Source organism: Vombatus ursinus, unplaced genomic scaffold (genome assembly GCF_900497805.2).
Source record: "Vombatus ursinus unplaced genomic scaffold, bare-nosed wombat genome assembly UNPS02014794.1, whole genome shotgun sequence".
NCBI classification, from domain to species: domain Eukaryota; kingdom Metazoa; phylum Chordata; class Mammalia; order Diprotodontia; family Vombatidae; genus Vombatus; species Vombatus ursinus.
The window spans coordinates 17,158,833-17,180,346 of NW_020954572.1; the positions used below are offsets into that span (position 1 = coordinate 17,158,833).

Below are 21,514 nucleotides of genomic sequence, written 5' to 3' on the forward strand. Positions count from 1 at the left end.
GGATGAAATCACATTTGTAGTCAATAGAACCCAAGCAGGAACAGTCTTGTCAATTCCTCTTAGTAAAATCAAGTTCCAATTTGACCCTCACCATTTCTCTTACAAAATCTTGAGTACGAGCCCATTATAATATAGCATATGTCCATACCACAAAGGAGTAACAGGTCACCCTTCCATAACTTAGATAGCTTAAACTGTGACACACTAGCTCCTGGGCAACCCAGAATAAAGGAAAATGTCAGTGGTCCTTGAGGCAGGAGAGACCTAGGTTTGAATCCTGCTTCTGAAATACAAGTTATATAATCATGAGCCATTCATTTAGCTTTCTTGAGTTTTCATTTTCTCACCTATAAAATGGGAGTAATAATACCTGAAGTACTTACCTGACAAGGGTGACAAAATAGATAGATTGCCAGGTCTGAAGTCAAGAAGACTCATTTTCCTGAGTTCAAATGTGACCCTGGGTAAGTCACTTAACCCTGTTTACCTCCATTCCTCATCTGTAAAATGATCTAGAGAAGGAAATGGCAAACCACTCCAATATCTTTGCCAAGAAAACCCCAAATAGGGTCACGAAGAGATGGACATAACTGAACAACTTACTTGATTAGGTGTTGTGAGAATCAATGAGATAATGTACATAAAGTGCTTTGTGAACATTAAAGCTACATATGTGATCTATTATTACTAGGTTCAGGCCACATTTTCTTTATAAAATAGAGCTACCCTAACATAGGGATGTTTCAGAAAAGAGTAACAAAGAGACAGCTCTTCAATGTCTTATGTGGTATAATTAACATTCATAAGTATACCAAGATCATCATATTACTGTTATGAGTTAACAATTCTGACTCCTTTAATGCATTCCAGTGACTCTCATAATGACTAATAAATAATTAACTTAATCTAGGAGAGCGAGAGCACATGCAGTTTCACTTTCTGTATTTCTAGCACAGTACTTTGCACCAAGTAGGCATTTAATAAATACTTAAGATCAGAGATTTAGACCCAGAAGGGACCTTAGAAGTCAGAGTCCAACCCCCTCATTTTACAGATAAGCTATCAGAGGGAAGTGACTTGCTCAGGGTTATACAGTAAATACATGTTAGAGACAGCACTCAAACCCAAATCTTCCTACCCCATGCTACTTTGTTGACTGAATGAACATACACTGACACAGAAGCCTCAAAAAGAGATCTGGCCAGATTTTTGGGTTAGGATTAGAGAGAAATTAAATTGATGAATATAATAAATGTCTGTTTTGGGCTAATGATATCGATCTAGCCTTTAATTTAACTCAAGGCACATTGAAATAACCTCAATGTTATTTGCCTAACATAAATGTTACTATAGGTAATTCTTCCTTAGTAACAAGCTCTGATCTGTATAATACTTTAAGGTTTAAGTAGCCATAATACTTTATGAACAGAAAACTAGGTGAAGCAGTAAATAGAGCATCAGACTTGGAGTCCAGGAGACACACTGTTCAAATCCTGTCTCAGACACTTACAAGCTCTTTGAATCTGGCCAATTCACTTAAGCTTTCTTAGCTTTTGTTTCCCTATCTGTAAAACGGAGATAATAGCACCGACCTCCCGAGGTTGAGGTGAGGATCAAATAAAATAACAGATACAGTGCTTTGCAAACCTTAAAGCACTAGCTGTTATCTTAAATAATCTTTACACCAATTCAGTGAGCCAGGCAATAATAAAAACATACATTTAAAGTTTGTAAAGTCCTTTATATATGTTATCTCATTTTTTCAGATGAGGAAACTGAGGCTCAGAGAGGTTAATTTGTCCATGTTCACCCAGTCAGTAAATGTCAGAGACAAGATTGGAACCCAGGCCTTCCTGTCTCCAGTTAAAGAGGTCTATTATTCCATGATACTGGTCATCTTGAGATGTGTCCTCTTCTTTTCCTTCTGAGAATCTGAATGGAATAGGCTTTGGATTTATTTTCCACTCATAGGGAAATCAGTGCAAAATTTGGATACATAGATATTATTTTGAAGGAGATTACTATGTCCAAATAGCTCTTTCTTACCCACCAAAGTATATTCTTGCCATAGAAGGCAAGTCCAGTCCTCTACAGGTCTCCTTCAGTTACTTTCTTTCCCAGATGAGACTGTATTCATAACTGGGACAAACCCACTTGGTTAAAACTGTAACAGAGAAGGTAATCTGGGGGCAAAGCACTAGACAAGACTTGAGGCAAAATAATAAGCTGTGGGGAGGGCCTATCTGGGCCTGAAACTGCCACGCACCTTGGGGTGGGGAGTTGTTTTCGAAGATACCACAGGACAGCAGTTGATTAACTGCGCTGTGGTTTCTCGAAGTTTCTGCCTATACAGGAAGCTCCATCAGCATGTAGCTTCCTCATAGCAGCTACAGAAAAGCTTTGTTTATAGCAGCTTATTAACTCACTTCCAGAACTCTTAAATTCATTGTTTGACCCTTTTCTCAATAATGCCAAAGTAAGTTATCTATTAGCACCTGAGAAAACCAGCTGCAAAGCAATTAGCTGAAGGTATTTAATCAATCACGATTTCTAAGAGAACGTACTTCCCATCTACTAGAATTTTTTTTTTCCTAGTTCAGATTTCTGGCTCCCAGTGAATATAATGGTAACACCACATGAAAAGCTCTAGCCACATGAAAAGCATCTTAATGTGGAAAAAAATTCTCATTATGCTTTATTTCCTGCCGTAGAACAAATAATGATGTGTGGAGTTTCAGCAAAGTGCAAAGGTTGTGGTCACGAGACAAGGCAGTTTAAAAAAGTAGATTGTCTTCAGGTGGTCCTTTGGGTTTGATTATTCCCTAGCTCTATACATTTATCTCTCTTGTACTTGTAGACATCTTCCTAAATTCAAATCTGGCCTTAGACACTAGCTTTGTGATTCTGGGCAAGTCACTTAACCCTGTTTGCCTCAGTTTCCTTATCTGTAAAATGAGCTAGAGAAGGAAATAGCAAACCACTCCACTGTCTTTGCCAAAAAACTCCAAATAGGGTCATGAAGAATCGGACGTTATTGAAACAACTGAACAACAACTTCTAGACCAGGACTCCATTGCTATTTTTAAAAAGCACATTACATGGATAATTCATGCAAAAACTTTTTTTTTTTAATTAAGATGATAAGGCTTCTAGACCCCATTCTGGTAGTAGAGGGCACTAGTTAGAGATAGTCAGTGGATTGGAAAGCACCCTGTGCCCAGAGTAATCAAAATTAACCAGTTCTCCATAGGTGTCTACTCTGCAGTGATGGTTTCCCATTGCTAGGGTCAGGGGCAGCTCCTTCTCACAGTTCTATTGGCTGAATTGTCTCAATGCGTTCAGAACCATTTTTCCTGGAAAAATGGCTATCATTCTAGGTACCAAGGATGATAGAGGGAACTACACTTTCCTCCTTCCTACCTTTGGTGCCAAAAAAAGCATAGACATAAAGTAAGCTGTGGTGTACAGCTTCTGATGTAATGGAAAGAGTGTAAGATTTAGAGTCAAGAGACCTGGGTTCAAATGTCTGCTATGCTACTCACCACCCAAAGTCACTTAACCTCTTTGAGGATATTAGACTAGATAATCTCCAAGAATCCTTCTAACTCTAAATCCTATGATCCCATAGATTCTGGAGACCTTTTATTCTCAGCATACCCCATTTTCAATCATGCAAGCTTTTGACTTCTTTTCAATTGCAAGGATTTCATTATCACCTAATTATGCTCCCACACTCCTACCAAAATCTTATGACCAGGGAGTACTGTCCCTTTAAGGAGAGAACAGTGTGTGGGATTGGGAACCTTTAAATAGCTGGGAACCAACCAGGGCCTGGCCCCAGAACAGGTGTTGCCATGGCTCGATGTAGCCAAAATCTCATTGACAGCCAGGCTGTAAGTGCTAAGGGAAGAATAAAGTCACTCTAGATTCCTAATGTAAAATCTCTCTTAATTTCTTCTTGCTCATAATGGTTTCACCACTTCTTCTTCTACTAGTAGAGAAGTGCCAGTGGCTTCAGCACTACCTTCTCCTTCCTCTAATAACTTCTCAGTATACCTTGGGCTGGTGAGGGGTGTAGTGGACAGAGAGAGGCCCTCAGAGCCAGGAAGACCTGGGTTCAAGTCCTGCTTCTGACAAATACTGGTTGAATGACCCTGAGCAAATCACCTAACTTTTTAGTGCTCTAGGGCACTCTCACTTTCTAAGATTAAAATAAGTTGCAGAAAAGGTGCTGACCTATATTGGTAGAGAGAGTAGAGAACTTAAATTCAGTCAGAGGTCTATTTCCTATGGCAACCTTGACTTGGAGAGTTGGAGTGTAAAGCTTCTTTCAGTCTCCCTTCTCCCTTTTGGATTTGAACTTGGGTCCTCCTGACTCCAGGGCTAATGTAGCTCTTTCTTTTACTTCTTCCCTGGGGATATAGTTAGTGGTCAACAGAGACTAAGTTATTACTGTCCTTTTAGAGGAGTTAGTCAACTGCTTCCTCTCAGTCTGGCCTCTCTCTTGGGGATGGGACCTGCATCTTTTCTGCCTCAGTAGGGGTTTAGTTTAACGCTCTCTTGTGGAAGAAGGATGTCTTTAAGGGCCTGCCCTGTCACAGGTCTTAGAGGATTACTTTTTGGATAATGAGAGTCTGCCTGTGGAAGAGATGGTAGTTGGGGCAGTCAACCCACTTGGCAAAATGGATTGTAGTGAAGGTATGCTGGGGAGAGCCATAATGTCAAGATGAAAAGCTGGGGGTCAAGGAAGTGCAGAACTCACTAGGAGGAAAAGTATTGTTGGGGCAGCTGGAACTGATATCCAATTAAAATGGCAACATAAAGGGTTTTTAGGTGTGGGGAAGAGAAGACTGAGGGGTCCTTATTTAGGAAGAAGATAACAAAGATGTTTGGAACCAGTCAGGTTTAATATATTTTAAGAGAGTATGACATGGGCCTGTTTATATACATGGGACATTCAGAGGAAGTGGTGGTCCCCATAATGCAAAGTATTTTGTTTATAGGGGATATTGAGGATAGTTTAGAGTCGGAGGGCAAATGGAGGAAAGGATAGCCGGGAAGCAGTTTCTTTAGTCTAGGACATAACAAGTTTCCTAAATTAGGGCTCTGGGCTGCCCTTTCTCCAGACTCAAACTTAATGGAGCAAGGACCTGGCAAACCCTGTGGTCACCAGATCCCTGAGAAGGCTAGCAGAATTCATGAGGAAGAAGATACCAAGGAAGAGGAGGAAGAAGAGGAAGAAAAGGAAGAGAATGAGTTGGGAGATCCAGCAGTGCTCAGTGCCATCCATGGTGCCCAGGTGCTATAAGAGAAAGGATGTTGTGCTCTCCCCACACTCCCATTGCTCCATATCTCTTGCTCCCTCTTATTTCCTTGTTAATTTTCCCCCATCATCCTCAAATATTGTCCTGACTTCAAATAATGATATTTTGCTTAGGGCTTAAGAAGCTATTTCCACCTAATTTTGACCTTCATACTACCCTTCCCCCAATCCATTTTTGTTGCTTGTCTTGCTTCCTGTAGTTTATAAAAATGAAAAGCATGGGGGAGGAAAGATGGCACAGATTTCCCAAAGGAAATAAGGTTCTTCTGACCCTATGGAAATTCCCTAATCCTCTCTCAGCCTGTTTCTGCATTACCCATCTTGCTCCTTGCTTAGGATAAAACCTAGGTCAATCTGAAGAGTTTTTATTCAAGGGAACTACCCAAATAGTCTTAAAGGAGGAAGTATGATTCCTTTGAAATGGACTTAACAATCATAAGACTACTGGGAGCAATGAATGGCCAGCTAGCCTCTCAGCCCCTTCCCACACTGAGGAGGTGGGATAGCCTTTGCAGAAGATAACATAAAGGACCCAAATAAGTCTAGGTTTTATCCTTACTGTAGAGAGGACACAAGGGCTCTCCAAGACTCAAGGCCCCCAGTGGGCTTGGGATATCTCCAGTATCCTTGCACTTTCTGTGTCAGGTAAGTCAGCTACATTCTCGACCTCATGGAAGAGTTGGTTGAGTGCTGGAAAGAATGAAAGCCCAAAACATGTTCAACTGTTCCCCATTTCTGTAGAGCCGAGTCTCCTCTGATCCCTGCTCTGGAGAATAACAGTTAAATTGGGTGACACACCAATGGGCATACAGGAATGGATGTCCCGTTGTCCTATTCCCAGTTGTTTATGACTACAATGAGCTGAGTTAGTTTACAGTGAGGTGTGTCTACTGAAATTAGTGGAAGAGAGTCCTGGTTCTAATCTCATTTCTATGTCTCCTCCATTTCCACATTGGATTTAATGTCCAAAAGGGGGAACCCTTGGATTTAACAGCATTGGGTTTAACAGTAGAAAGAGGGACCCCTTCAATTAGGGTGATAGGATAATATCCTAGGGATATTATCATCTAGGAGGATGAGGACCTAGTAGAAATAGTTGGAGAACAATAGAGGAAAGAGGCCAGAGAAGGAATAGCATGTCAGGCTATGCTGAACAAATGATAAAGCTGACAGTATGATAGACAGAGGTAGGGAAAGAAAGGAAGTGAGAGAAGCTAGCCCCCTCTTGTTGGATAAGGAGGGGAAAGAAAAAAGGATCTTGACATTGGGAAGTCACATGGAAGTGACATAGACAAGGGTTGACTCATTGAGGCTGGTAACAAGAAGAAAAGGTAATAATAGTATGAATGGAAGGTCTCACACTGGTGGATTTGCTATATTAGTGTTAGGGATGTTTATCTAGAAATGACCATCAAAATCCTATTTCATCCACAAAAAAGAGAAGTAGAATAGCATGTGGAATACCTTCCTGCTATTGTTTTTTTCCTAATTACCTTGACCCTTAAAAAATGGTGTATAAATTCCCAGGAGGGAATGCTGTTTGAAATGTAAAGTGTTGGGTAACACTTCCCAGGGAAAAAGAAGTCTATGAGATAGGTCTGCAAGTTGGAAAAAAAAAAATACAAAACTACTTAAGAGATGAAGTAAATAAGAGAAAGGTTGGGAGACTGGGGTTGGAGGTACTTGATCAAATGACACCCTTCTTCCTAAGTCTTCTGATTCCTTCCTCAGACAATGGACTATTTGTCTCCAATCTCTTTCCGGTCTACATTTCCAAGTGCCAGTTCCCCAGCACGACACTTTGGACCTCAGCTGCCCTCACCAGACCCATCTCTCTTCTACAGTCCACCAGCATCATGGCCCCCAAGGTTCAGGTACTTTAGATTTTAGAGACTGCTGGAACTTTGGATATGTCCTTCCCATGACTACTTCTTAGGAGTATTAGCTGTGGAGGGCTAAGACCACTGAATCCTTTGAAAAAAGAATCAGACTTAAAACTAAAAAGGGGCCTTGGGGATCTTCTCCAAACCCCTTACTTCACGAGGCTTAGAGAAACTGTGGTTTGTCTAAGTTTACATGACTAATAAATTGCTGGAAGAAACTTGGGTTTCCTGAATCCCAATCTAGTGTTTTGGGTTTTTTTTTTTCCTTTTTAACAACTATTGTATTGCCTCCCTAGAAAGAGCCATATGGGCTATATCTTGAGTCCCACTGAATTAAAATTGGGATGGGTCCATGTAGGAAGGTAGGAATAGGGGAATGGGAAGTTGTGTCAGAATTCTTGATCTTTTCTGGAAGTTCCTAAAATTCTATTTTAAAAAGTGTCTCTTTAAAGAGATCCTTTTAAAGCCAGGGGGTGCTTAATCTTATTTGCGTCATAGACCCCTGTAGCAGTCTAGTAAAGACTATGGACCCTTTCTCAGAATAATGTTTTTAAGTGCAAAAATACAGAGGATTACAAAGGAAACCAATTACATTGAAATACAGTTTTTGTCAAAATATTAAATTTTTTAAAACCCAAGTTCACAGACCCTATGTTAAGATCCCTTATCTTAAAGGAAATTCTGTTAAAAAACAAAATACCACCACAGTCAAATTAGCTGGGTAAATATCAGCAGAGGGGAGCTAAGAACTTGCTTGCTACCTTGTCCGAGTTTTTTTGTAGTCTCCCCAGTCACCGGACCCAACTGCATCCCCAGCACCAACGGATCTTGCAGAAGCAGCAACAGGAACAACAGAGTGGTCATAAACACCAGAGGTAACGTTGGGCAGAATGCAGGAGTAAAAGATCTGTTTGGATGTGGGCTATTCCTCCTGTGAGGGAGAATATGGACCCAGAATTTCTGCATGAATTGGGATCTCCCACCTTTGTCATCCCTGTCCCTGCCCCCATCCTTCCCAGTGAGCTCTACTCCATTCCCAGCCTCTCTTTTGGGAGAGTGAAGGGGATAAGAGAGGCCCAGACATCAAAAGAATGCTCTTCCTCACTTTAAGTCCCCGTGTTGGGAAACTGTGGTCCCAGAAGCCAGATCCCTATGCTGGTCTCATGAATCAAAGGGAGAAAGACTGGGTGATCAAGGTACAGATGGTTCAGCTGCAAAGTGAGAACCCTGAGTTGGATGACTACTACTACCAGGTAAGCTCTCTAATTCTATAGTAGTGCGGTGGCAAGAATGTTAGATTTGTAGATGAAGGAGATCCAGGTTCATGTCTTGGTTTTTCTACTTATCTGTGCAACTTTAGGCAAATCACAAGACCCCTCTCTGGGTTTAGTTTCCCGGGATTGGCCTAGATCACCTTCTACAATTCCTTCTAGCTCTAACTCTATGATCCTCTGAGGAAATGATTAAACAGGTGTAGCCCAGTCCTCATGGTACCATCTTGGATATGACCTCTTTGTTTCCTCATAGCAGAAGTTCTTAACCTGGGATCCAAAGACCCCAAAGATTTCAGGGGGGTCTGTAAACTTGGATGGGGAAAAAAAATTACATTTTTATTTTCACTAACCTCTACCTGAAGTTTAGCATTATCTTCTACTATGGGGGTAAGCAATAAGCCACAGTCATATTAGTAGTACCTATGACTTTATATCAGCAATAGAAATCAGAGGTCTTTTCATATATCATTTTACAGTTCTTACTGATGTCTTGAAATGTCTTCTGCTCATTCCTATTTTGAAATTACCATAGTTGTTAAGACTGTCATTAGAACAAGTTATCACAGTCTTCATTTCTATAGACTATATTTCAATATATAATTTGTTTCCTTTGTAATCCTAATTTATTTTTTTCATTTAAAAACATTATTCTGAGAAGGCATCCATAGGTTTCACCAGACTGTCAAAGGAGTTCATGATGCCAAAAAAAAGTTGAGAACTCCTGCTTTATAACATCTAATTGACACATTTTTGATTGATAATCCTTTAGTCTACTGCACATCAACCTAGCAGGACCGTTCTCCCCAAATTGACTGAGTTTGTAAATGAATGAAAGTCAGGAGGTGTCAAATCAAAATTCCCAAAGCAAAATCTTGCAATGTGGTTTCTATCTTTGCTCTGACCTCTCTGGGTTGGCTAAACAAGAGTCTCTATTTACAAAATTAAATCACTTTCCGGTACTCTGTGAACTGCTTAGGCGGTGGCAAATAATGGTACCCCTCCCCTTTTCTCCCAGGAAAGTATTATTCCAGCCATCTTTTTGCCCAAAATTACTAAATTGTCTCCTTATTTTCCTAACCTCAAAACCAAGGCCTCTGTCTTTTTCCTCATTCCTATTCACTCTAAGTTATTCCTTTCTTTGTCTTGATTTACTTCTCTCTTCTCATTTGCATTTTTCATGCTAAAAGGAACCCTGCCCCTTTGGAATTGGGGTATAAGGAAATGTTTTGACCCACTTGCTTCCCAGTCAGACATGGAACATAGCCCTGTGCCTGTTTTCCTTCTCAACCTTCTGCATGTCCTTCCTGCATTCCCCTTGCTCTCAGGAATATTACCAAAAGCTAGAGAGAAAACAGGCAGATGAGGAGCTGTTTGGGCGAAGGGGTAGGATGGAATCGCCTAAGTTGGTGACCCCTTACATTCAGAAGGCAGAGGACTATGAATCAGGTAGGAGTGAAACTTGCTGCATTGGGTAGGGTGTACTTGTGAATAAATTGAGTTAAGAGGGGGCAGTGGTTAGGCCTCACCCTGCTTGTTTTTTTCCCCAGTGGTTCGAATCGAAGGTTCCCTAGGCCAGGTGGCGGTATCTACCTGTTTTGGTCCCCGCCGAGCCATTGATGCAGTGTCACATGGTTCACAGGAGCAGGTAGGTTTGTTATTCACTTACAGCTTCTCCTTTTATCTATTTTAACATTAGGCAAGTTCTAGTGTTATTTAGTTCCTTAAACTGAGTTCAAAGGTCAGGCCAAACCCTAAAATTGAGCTTTCTGCTCAAACCTTACTTAAGGTCCTAGGCTTTTTGATTTCTGAAAATTGGATCGGTAGCCAGTATCCTTTTCTCCCTAGGATTCAGCTATATATAATCAGAAGCTTCAAGTACTATATCGAATTGAGAAGGTAAGACTCCTTATTTAGCCCTTTACCAGCTTAACCTCCTCACCCTAATCTCCTAACCTTCTCCTAAGGGATGAATCCACGGGCTTCATGCAAATTCTCCATCAGATATTTCTAAACCAAAGAACAGCATCTGCCTTTTCACTGATTTCATGTTCTGGCCTACTTCAATCTAAAAATTTCACTTCATAATGAAGTCTAGAGGTTCGTCTAAGACTTTCTCCAGTAGTTATAGCTCCACTTGTGCTGGTGCTTATGGAAAATGTGGGGGAGAGAAGGTTGCCTGGAGGATGGCAGGTGTTCAGCAGATTTATACTTCTCCTTCCTTCTAGATGTTCCTTCAGCTGTTGAAATTGGAGGAAAATCAGAAGGGTATGCTAGCAAAGCCCTATTTCTATGAGCTGCAGAGAAAACAGCTGGAGAAGATCTACCAGGCATTGAGGACTGGTGATCAGGACAATTCAGAGTGAGTACATTTGACCCTCCTCATTCCCCCTAGGACTTATGGGATAGTTAAAGTAGATATTAGTTCTATTCTAGGAGAAACTATACTTGTCTGGGTTCCCCACCCCAAGGGGATTGTTCCGTGAAGTTTGGATTCAGTCCAAAGGGTCGCACTTGAGGACCCATAGGGTCACATTGGACTCAAGGTCACAGATTCCCCATCCCTGCTCTAAAACATCCTTCTTGATATAATCATTTCTACAAACTTGAGGTGCTTGGCTCTGAATCCTCACTCTGCTACTTATGAACTGTGTGATCTTGGGCAAGTCACTTGAGAGCTCCATCTTCTTCATCTGTCAAATTAAGAAGTTAGACTAGATGACCATTAATGTCCCATCTAACTCTCAATTCTGTGATCCAATCTCACTTGCAGGGAGGCAGCAAATGGATTCCTACAAGTACTATCAGTGAGGAAAGGAAAGGTCCTTGTGGCCCGGCTACTACTACTACTTCCACAGGATCAGGCGGTCCACCTTGTCCTATCAATCACCAGTCACTTGCCCTTCCTAATTCGAAGGGATACAGCTGATCAGGTACAATGGGGGTTGGGCAGAGTGCCTAACCTATCAGAGATTAGTGATGATATTAAGCTTTTGTGGGGCTCTTCCAGAGACAGACTTCCATGGTCATTTTTCCATGGTATGGATCATAGCCAATTCATGCCTTTTTATACTGTACAATTTTTGTCTATGTTGTCCCATTAGCTCCCCACAGAGGGCCTACCTTGTGTGCTAAGGGCTTTCATCGAGATCTTATGGAAAGGATAGCAATAATTTATTCACCTGTGCTTTTTAGTTCCTTTCAGGAATCAAGGGGTTAGGAAATATGTAGCATACGCTATATCATCTAGACAAAAACACAAATTTGGATATGATGGACCTAGCCAAGACACATAGCGATAGCGCAGTGATTTCTACACATATGTTATTGTAGGACTTGGGTAGGGGAATCATGCTGGTAGGCAGTAAGCCCCAAGTCTTCTTTCCTTTAAGGCATTATGGAAGAAATGGGCTTGGCCAGGGGTGAGTTGAGGGCTGTTAGGGCTGGAGGAACATGAATGACAACAGAATTGAGTTGAATGATATCAGGAATGCAAGCCAGCATAACCTGACCATAAAGAGCCAATAGGAAGGATATAAAGGAGTAAAATAGAGGACAAGTTAGAATGAGCTTATTCATGGAATGATTCCTTTTAAATAGTATCTGGCCTTTTCCCTTACCTATAGGCCCTATGTATGCTGTTCAAGCCCATGGGAAAGTGCATCAATCTCTTAGCCTTTAGTGAGCTTCTCCAAGGGCTTCAGGGACTGATGGTGCTACAACCTGGATCCCAAGAGCGGCCAATCACTGTAGTCCTTCAGAACCAGGTATTGTGGCCCATAAGGCCAAAGAGACTTGCTTGAACATAGGTCATTTCTAATTTCGGTGACTACATCTCATTTAAGTGAATACCTCAGTGCTCCAGGCAGTGTGGTCACAAATGGGATACTTATAATAGAAAGGCATGTCCTCTAAGTCCTTTCCACAAATCTTCTCTGCATTCCAGCCACACTTACTAGCAGTGTGACCCTGGGCAGGGCATTCTGTTTGAATTTCCTCATCTGCAAAATGGGAACAATAGCACCTACCGACAAGGGTGGTTGTGAGGATAAAATGAGATATTTATAAAGTGCTTTGCAAGCCTTAAGGAACTATAGCTATTATTATCTAGACCTCTTGGAAGAAAAGATCAGAACTTCTCCAGTCCATGTAAAATCCTGACTATTCCCATAGAGGTTAAATTTCACTACAGAGAAAACTTTCCTTGAATTAGGTGAGGGAAGCAAGGCCTTGGGAGCCACCGAATACCCAATGTTATTTCTTGCCCTGTGCTCCATTTTTTATAGTTTGGGATCTCCTTGCTCTATTCACTTCTGAGCCACGGGGAGCAGCTGGTGTCCTTGAATTGTTCCCTGAAGCAACACAGCAGCAGCGATCTTGCAGCTTGGTGAGAAAGCATTCAGATAGCCCTGCTTCTCTAGCATCACTACATTACCTTTGTGCTGTTGGATAAGATTTTTCCTGCTTACATTCTCTAGTCTGGGTAAAGAAGGGAAGAGATACGAGTGAGCTCAAGGTAGTTTATCTTTAGTACCTCAAGAATATTAATAACTGGTGGTCCCTTCTGTTCAGTAAGGTCTGTTTTGTTGTAGCTAAGATACTAAGAGTAGACGGGGGTCTTAAGGTACCTGTCGGCACCTGAGAACTTGGAATTTTCTTTGACTGAATGGGTGGTAAAGGCTTGTTCCCTTCTTGTTCTCCAAATACACCAGGCTTTGGTTATCCCTGCCTTACTTTGAGCTTTCTTTCCTCTGTAGGACAGACATGGTGGTTCTGATTGCCTGGGAGATATCCCACATGTCCACCGCTTCTCTGGCAGAGCCACTTGTTGTCCCCAGCAACCTCCTCTCCCTGTTCTGCCGTTATGTGGACAAACAAATAGTACACCAATTGGAAGCCAGAATGGAGTAAGTGGGGAATGAAGAGACCATAATAACCCTTGTTTAAGCCTCGTCCCAGTTAATATTTCATTTCCCTCCATACTCTCATTGCTCTGTTTAATAGGAGTTGGGGACACTTGGCTTTGGGGTAGAGTTCCAGAGCACAGTATCTCAGTTCTTCTACCTCTGTCCTATTCTGTTTCCATTGTCCTCCAAACTAGAACACGACAGTAGGAAGATACTTAAACCACAGGCATCACTCTTCCTGAGTGGTTTCTTGAGTTGGCAGGCATTTCATTTTATTTGGTTCTGGCAGGGATCCCAGACACTTAGTATATGTGTTAAAGATCTAACTTTTGCCTCCCAGGAATTTAATCTTCTAAGAAGTTTATGTAAACTGCATTTAGGGTTCTTATGGTTGTTCCAAAATTTGAGTTCATAGACCAAAGACTGTTTACAGCTGGTTTTGTTTTTGTGTTTTGCAGCTATGCCCCTGTGGCTACCGACCTGACTTGTTTGGGAAAATTATCCTGCCCCCCACCTACATACCAGTCTGTTAGGGCTGAAGTAGAAGAAGGGAAAATTCACTGAAGGAGCTGTGCTCTTAGCACACATGAAGGCTTTTTTGATTTTCCTCAGTAATTGCAATGGGGACCCCAGGTTTCTTTACCCTTCTCCTAATGAGTGCAGAAACCTAGAACCTTCAGGAAGGGAGGGCTGGGCAGTGCATGATTTAAATTAAAGTGCTCATATAAAACTGGAACAAGTGGGTGCTGAACTATTGCTTTGATAAAGGTCACATCTTGCCTTCCCATTTCCAAAAATAGCTTCTTCCCTTTCCCTTCTGCTAAACATCTTTACTAGGGACAAAAGGAATAGATGTTTTTGCTAAATAAATGGGAATGTAATAATAGTAAAGGAGTCTCTCTCAATATAGCAGGAATGCTATGTGTCCTGTCAGATAACAAAATGAAGTATTTTTCTCAGTAATCATCTAATAGCTCTAACTATGAGCCTTTTCTCATTCATAGAGAGGTCATTTCCCTTACAACCATAAAATGGGTAAAATGATTGGATGAATAACATAGATCCTAGGATCCTGAAGTTTTTGTTTTTTTTATTAAATGAACAATGGGATGGAAGAATTTCTCCCTGCCTTCTACCAAATATCTTTTATTAACAAGAGCTAACATTTACACAGTGCTTTAAGGTTTGCAAAACACTTTGTCACAACTGCTAATTGTTACTCCTAGGAGGTAGGTACTATTATTTCCTTTTTACAGATGAGAAAACTGAGGCAGGAGGTTAAATCCAGTGTCTAAGGCCAGATTTGAATTCTCGTCTTTCTGACTGGAGTATACCACCTAACTACCTCTATTTATTTAAAGGGCCATCCTTCCCTCTTTACTCTGATAACTCTGGTTTCATTAAGTATGAGTATTTTAACTCATTTATACCTTATCTTGTATAATTCTGTCCATAAAGTCTTCCAAAGAGTCATTACCCAGTGGTCTCAAAGCCTTCCTTTTATGTTTTGTTATGTCTTCAGGAGGCAGTGAAGCACTTAGCTGTCCATCCATTTTATCCTTTGTTACCGAACTGATGCCTGCCCCCACCCTTTTTCAACAATATCTTTCTTAAATACCTTTTATATGACATCTGCTCAAGTTATTGTTTGTAGTATTCTGAAGCCTGATATCTGCCGTGCATCTCTTTGCTGTCTTCTGGGTCACCTATAACTTTAATTCTTCAGGGATTATGGTGGTGAATGAAGTTGCAATCTCTACACTATACTGCCCTTTCAACTCCCTGGAAGAAAAACTTAATTCAAATTGAGTGTAATGGGAGTCTCTCTCATCCAGACCTCCACAGCTTACCTGGCTGATGTAACCTTCACATGGAAGACACTGGGAAGAGTTCTGGAAGATGCTCTGGAGAGTGTAATGGGGGTTGGGTGGGTCTGCAAATGCACTAGATATCCCAATACATTGCTGATATTCTCTCAGGAGGGATTGGATGTTAGGACACAGGTTGGTGTATTTATACCAATCCTATTTAACCTAACTAGTGAAGCCCATTGTAGAATGAATGACATGCCATATATATGTGTATGTGTGTATATATGTGTGTGTGTACATGTGTATACATACATATATTTTTTTAAAAAAACACCTGGAAACTAAAATAGAAATTAAGGGAAAACTGTTCTATTTCTTTCCTGTTCTCATCTTTGCTAATTTGAACACCTACACTACCCAACTAATACCCTTTGACCTGATTTATCACCCTTGTAACCTGTGTCTTTATTCTGTTTGTCTACTTTGCCTGTTTTTCTTTCTCCTCACATTTGCTGACAAACCTCTTCAAAGACTTTATCCTATTTCCATTTTAAATTTGACATTTTGTAGTCGTGTTTAACATACTTTTTTAGGGCCATCTATATCCTTGAACTATTTACAATCTTATATCTTACCCATGTTATTTAACAGTAAATGTTCATCTGTCACCAATGATTTTGGCAGAAAAAACCTGCATTGGAGACCAGAAACTGAGTTGGGTGGTTGGGGCAATGGAAAAGTCAGTACATTGTGGTCCCTCCCCTTGTGGAGCTTACCATTAGGTAAAAGTACTACAACATACATACATATGGAGCAAGATCAAGTGTCTAGCAAAGGTTCAAAGTAATTCTTCTGAGCAAATTTTTACCATTTTCTGTGATCTTTTTCCATCACAGAGTTTGGAACTGAAAGTAATCTTAGAAGCCCCTTTTTAAAAAATAGTCAAAGTACCTTAGCTCAGCCCTTTCCCAGGTGACTTTCTCAGAGTTGTACAAGTGGTAGATGCCAGGTCCTCTGACTCCATATTTTAATAGAAAAAAATACAAGATTTGGAATTGGAGGACCTGAACTCAAATTTCTGCTACTACTCCCATCTTTTGCATCACTTCTGCTCTGGTACTGTTCTCCTGCACACATAGAGCAGTCCCTTTTTAAGCTGTGTTGTCTTCAGCTAAGAATAATGAAGGTTTACAAAGTGCTTCACGTGTTATCTAAGGGCAGCTAGGTGTTGCTGGGCCTGGAGTCAGGAAAACTCATCTTCATGAGTTCAAATTCGGCCTCCGACCCCTTCTAGCTGTGTGACTCTGGGCAAGACACCTATCCCCGTTTGCCTCGGTTTCCTCCCCTGTAAAAGGAGCCGGAGAAGGAGATGGCAAATCACTCTAGTATCTGCCGAAAAAACCCCAAATGCGGTCACAAGGAGTCAGACACGACTGAAAATCTGAAAAAAAAAAATCACGTTATCTGATTTGATCTAATTACCAGCAGGAGAGCTAGGGGCTCTTATGGTCCCCATTCTTCAAATTAAGAAAGAAGCTTGGAGACTGAAAATTCGGATCTTTCCAGGCCACTTGCTCCAGACCTATGTCACTTGGCTCCTGTGACCAGCGGGTTGGTCACCTGACACCGTCGGTCTACAAAGCCCGGGACGCTAGATTCCAAAGGAAGCGGCCCGGAGCTAAAGGCGGTCTCTCTTAGATGCCTCAGCCCAAGTTCCAGGAAAACGCCCGTTTACACACACACACACATACAAAAAAAAAAAAAAAAAAAAGGGTGGGCCTAAAATGGAGCCTGTCGCGCTACTGCGCATGCTCACTTTGCCGAGGCTGGCGAGCGAGTTTCCAGGCCGGCACGCGGGTCTCAGCTGACTGGAAGGGAAGGGAGTTACTTTAGCAAGATGGCGGCGCAAGAGGGGGCCGGAAGTGGATGCGACGGTGGCGCTCCCTCGACCGGGGCTATGGAGAGGGTGCTGCCTATGTTGTTGGTGCCGGTTCCCGCCGAGGCCAGAGCGAGGCTGGGGCCCCGGGCCCGGCTGCACCGAGAGCAAGAGGCGCTGGGCAGCCTCACGGCCTCGGGCAGCCTGCAGCTTTTGTCGCTGGCGCCGGGCGGCCGGGGCGAGAGTGGCTGCAGCCTCGCGGGCCCCTTCCGGCAGTAAGTTGGGGACCCCAGGCCCGTCTCGCTGCCTCCCTCCAGACCCTTGGCCCAGAGACCCCACCCGAAACCTTCCAGGTGCCTTGACTCGAGACTTCCACCTGGATAGACAGAATGGAAGCTCTTTGAGGGAAGGGATTGCTACACCGGAGGCGCCAAATAAATGCTTGTAGATAGATTCAGTGCCAGGAAGCGGTGCTGAATGCTGTAGGCGCCCTGGGACAGCCCCTCCCCCCCCAACACACACCTTGTCCTCCACTGACCCGCACCTTCAAACTTTTACTCTTCTGGGGGGAGTGGGGCTCGAGTGGAACCTTTTTTTTTTCTTCTGGTGGTTTCAGGGATTCTTGCTCTTCCTGCTCTTTGTGAGTCATATTGCAAGAAGGCCTAAAGAAGTTCCCCCAGAAGCACAGATTTAATTCTGTTGCTAAGCGTTGATTGAACACCTATACGACTTAAGTACTACTCAAGTACTCTAGATACAAATAGGAAAATAGGTCCTGCCCTCAAGAAGTTTATGCTCTAATGGGGCACGTTGGTTCTTTTACTCCAGAACCAGGGCATTCTCCACTGTCCTATAGTGAAATACTAACAGAGAATAAAGTTTTAAATGTATAAAAAGTAATTTTCAACCGTGTTAAACGATCTATGTTTGCTTTCTGTTTCTTCTCCCTCCCCATATTAGCCAGTTTCCATTTTTAAATGCCAAAATGCTTTATATTTAATGATCATCTTGTCCCTTTTAATATGTAATTTACTTGTCAGTTCATTCATAAATAGGTATAGAGTTGTGCAGAGTCATGAAGACCTAGGCTCCAAATGCCACCTTTGAAATTGCTTTGTTATTGGGCAGCTCACTTATTTACTTATTCCCAGTTCTGAAGAGGGGAGTCTGGTTTATGGTCCAAATTTCTTTCATTCATTCCTTCAACAAGAATTTATTTTTTGTACTATTTCGAGGCTTATAATTAACTGAAAGGGAAATAACTATAGAGCTAGGCACCTTATATAAATATAGCACCGTGGCAGAAAATGCTTTCTCAGAGTAGGAGAAGGGCTAGGGAAGGGTGGAATTAAGAACAAGACTTTATAATAATGAACCATTCATCCAGATGTAGCAACAAATATTTCACAGGTCTGTCATTATTCCTTTCATCCACACAGATTTAGCCAGTATTGCTTCCACACACCTAGAGTTGACTCATCTATATTTTAAATAAACAATCAATATGGGTTCCTGTAGGCAAAAAAAAATTCATCACCGGCGATTAATCCAAGAGCTATAAGCTTCAGAGGTTTTCTCACAGGATCATTCTTTAAGTCTTTCTAACTTAGTAGGACCTGCTAGATAGAGCTTGTGAGCTCCGAGAGGAGGACTTTGGTGGAGGTAACAGTCATATAAAAATGTATATATCTAAAAAAAAGTCTTAACGGAGAAGCAACAAATGAAAATTTTAAAAGTCTGAATCCAGTCTTAACATTCATGCTGTGTTTTGGAGAATGTGCTATCTGGCAAATGAAGATGAGATTTATCAGTATGCTAGACTCATCATTTCATTGTATTCATTACATTAGAACTTTTTATTAGTATGGATTTATTTTTAATGGCAGTATCATTGCTGGATACCATATATTTCATTATCTTGATCTCTCAAAGATGGGTAGTAGAATTAAAGCTTAGGAAGCTATTCTCTGTGATCCATAGCCCTTCTTCCTCTTTCCCTCACCCCTCCCCTTAACAACTGTTGTTAACAGGTTCAGTAAGTAAACTCAGCTTGCTATGGTTTTCTTTAGCTTTATTTGGGAGAATTCCCAAACCAGTGACCCACGAACAGACAGGCCTAAACTTCTGACCCTCAGTGATAATAATGAACTGTGTGTCCATGAGTTCAAGATGAAGGATGGAAAATGTGATATCACTACATTGTGTAGCTGCAGTGGGGAGATGTTAAAAAAGCTAATTGAAGACAAAAACATCAGTAAGTATGTACTGGCTCTGTATCAATGCATATGTAAATTTATGACATTTTATACTTTACAGTTATGAGTGTGCTCAGTGCTACCAGCAAGTGGGAGTGGGACCAGTGGGAGAGGCTCTTCTGATACCAGTAGTGGAGTTGTTAGCCTTGGTCGAGATAGATTACTGCCTAGAGCAGAAACTAGCGCGCTGAGGACAGGCATTTTTGATGGAATAGCAAAAGTGCTAAGTTTCACTGAATGAGACCTGAGTTCAAAATCATAGCACTTAGACGATGTGACCACAACAAGTTACTTTATGTCTCTGAGGCTCGTTTTCCTCACCTGTAAAATGGAGTTAATGATGTTTATACTACCCACCAGGTTTTTTGTGAGAAAAAATATTTTGTAAACTTTAAAGCACTCTTGTTACAACTTACTGAGAACAAGGGGGATTTGAACCTACATCCTCTTATTCCAAATACTCTTTCCATTGCACCATGTTGCCCTTAGGTTCACATCTTAACTCCACTACTTACTGCTTGTGTGACCTTGGGCAAGTCACTTATTTTTTTCTGGGTCTCAGTTTCCTCATATGTAAGACTTCATTTGATGTTTAAATTTATGATCTGTAGAGAAGTTGAGACCTGTTATGAGCAGAAAAACTAATAAATGAAGACATTTAGCAGATAATTGTTTAAAGGTAATAATATGTTTACTTTCCAGATCTCTAAAATTCTTTCTAACTCTAAAACAAATTCTATGATTGCTTCTGTGTTGCTGTAGGAGCGGATAGCCCCTGCTGCCAAGGTATTAGATTATAGTTGTAAGTAAGGGTGAAGAGTACTTTGTTACTCCCTGTTGTCTTCTCCAAATTCATGACCACTGAATGACAGTAATAATAATGATAGTAGGGGCAGCTAGGAGGCGAATAGAGCACCGATCCTGGAGTCAGAACTTGAGTTCAGATCTGTCCTCAGACACTTGACACTTACTAGCAGTGTGACCCTGGGCAAGTCACTTAATCCCATTTCCTTTAAAAAAAAAAAAGTAATAATGATGATAGTGACCAAATACATAAACACTGATATAAAAGTGACTATTTAATATGGCACTTTTAAATTTTGCAAAGCACTTTACTTATCTCATTTGATCCTCACAACAACTCTGTGAGTTAAGTGCTGTTATTATTACCCTCATTTTACAGATGAGGAAACTGAGCCTGAGAGAGGTTAGATGATTTACCCAGGGTCATATAGCTAGCAAATAGCTGAGGAGGGTTCAGACTCAGAGGTTCCTGAGTGCAAGTCCAACGCTCAGTCCTCTCTGCCAAATTGACATGATGAATGTAGATATTTAATTTGTCTCAAATGAGTGAAATCTGAATCAAACTTCTGGTCTAAGTAGAGTTGTCATAAAATTTGTTTTGTTTTTTTCACGAGGGGGCTCACCCCCCCCCCCCAGCCACAAAATCAGAATGTTACTGAACTTGGAAATTGAGTTTGAATCGATAACTTCCTGTTTTTCAGGAACTTCTTCTTTATCATGCCTGAGAATTCTGTCATTTCAAAATGCCTCATCAGTGCTGCTCATCAACAGATATATTGTCCTACACATTGCATTTCCTGGGAGAGATGCTGAGGTCAAAACCCTCAGCTGCTTCACTCTGGCCTTACCTGCACAGGCTTTGGAAAGGATAGCTGATTCACAGCTTTGCAGAGGGTTTCTTTTTGTTTTGGATGGTTCTGGTTGGATCTGTATCCTTGTTAATGGAAACAGCCTTTGAATAGTAAGGAGCAAGAATATTCTGAAAGGTGGTTCATTTTCTTAAGCTTTTGAGGTAATTGCAAGGTAGTGCTCTCTACAGCAGATCTATAGGCTATTAGCAAAACTATATTGAACTTTCATAAAAATGGTGTTCTTTCTGCCTGCATAAATTTGTGATTGATTTTCTGAATTCTGGAAATTATTTTTATGCTTTAGTTATACTTGTTTGTATCCAAACTGATTTTTAAAAGATGTTATAACATGCTGGGGTTAACCTCATTCTTATTATTAAGTAGTTGAATATTAATGGAGAATGTCACCAATATATCATATTTCTTACTAACTCCTATCTCCATGTCATTGTCCTGCTGTCTGTCTTTCTGCCATCATCAGTGAATGTCATTGTGTAGCTTCATTGCATCTTGTGTTTTGGATGGTTAATTAG

General features: G+C 41.2%; 2 protein-coding genes across 3 annotated transcripts in view; both read left to right on the top strand.

The window, feature by feature from the left end:
- Window positions 1-3,854: 3,854 nt before the first annotated feature.
- Window positions 3,855-13,948, top strand: PATL2 (PAT1 homolog 2). The gene is made up of 16 exons (XM_027870238.1): window positions 3,855-3,893; window positions 4,602-4,698; window positions 5,127-5,299; window positions 5,888-5,968; window positions 7,055-7,197; window positions 7,989-8,081; window positions 8,318-8,459; window positions 9,806-9,926; window positions 10,028-10,125; window positions 10,326-10,376; window positions 10,706-10,839; window positions 11,251-11,410; window positions 12,104-12,244; window positions 12,764-12,864; window positions 13,235-13,384; window positions 13,843-13,948. The coding sequence occupies exons 1-16, from the start codon at window positions 3,855-3,857 to the stop codon at window positions 13,946-13,948; spliced, it is 1,830 nt and encodes a 609-aa protein (XP_027726039.1).
- Window positions 13,949-17,092: 3,144 nt separating this feature from the next.
- Window positions 17,093-21,514, top strand: part of SPG11 (SPG11, spatacsin vesicle trafficking associated) — a 70,917-nt gene continuing 66,495 nt past the window's right edge. For both annotated transcript variants that reach the window (XM_027869983.1, XM_027869985.1), the window contains exons 1-3: window positions 17,093-17,346; window positions 19,141-19,325; window positions 20,832-21,059. In XM_027869983.1, coding sequence (XP_027725784.1) covers window positions 17,093-17,346; window positions 19,141-19,325; window positions 20,832-21,059 — 667 coding nt within the window. The remainder of the gene's footprint in view (window positions 17,347-19,140; window positions 19,326-20,831; window positions 21,060-21,514) is intronic.

What these genes read in the sequence shown, in the direction of transcription:
- PATL2 (XM_027870238.1), top strand. Translation starts at nt 3,855, where the DNA reads ATGGCTCGATGTAGCCAAAATCTCATTGACAGCCAGGCT. An exon ending in CAAAATGGATTGTAGTGAAG is followed by an intron (nt 4,699 to 5,126) that starts GTATGCTGGGGA and finishes CCCTTTCTCCAG; the next exon opens with ACTCAAACTTAATGGAGCAA. An exon ending in TGGATGACTACTACTACCAG is followed by an intron (nt 8,460 to 9,805) that starts GTAAGCTCTCTA and finishes CCTTGCTCTCAG; the next exon opens with GAATATTACCAAAAGCTAGA.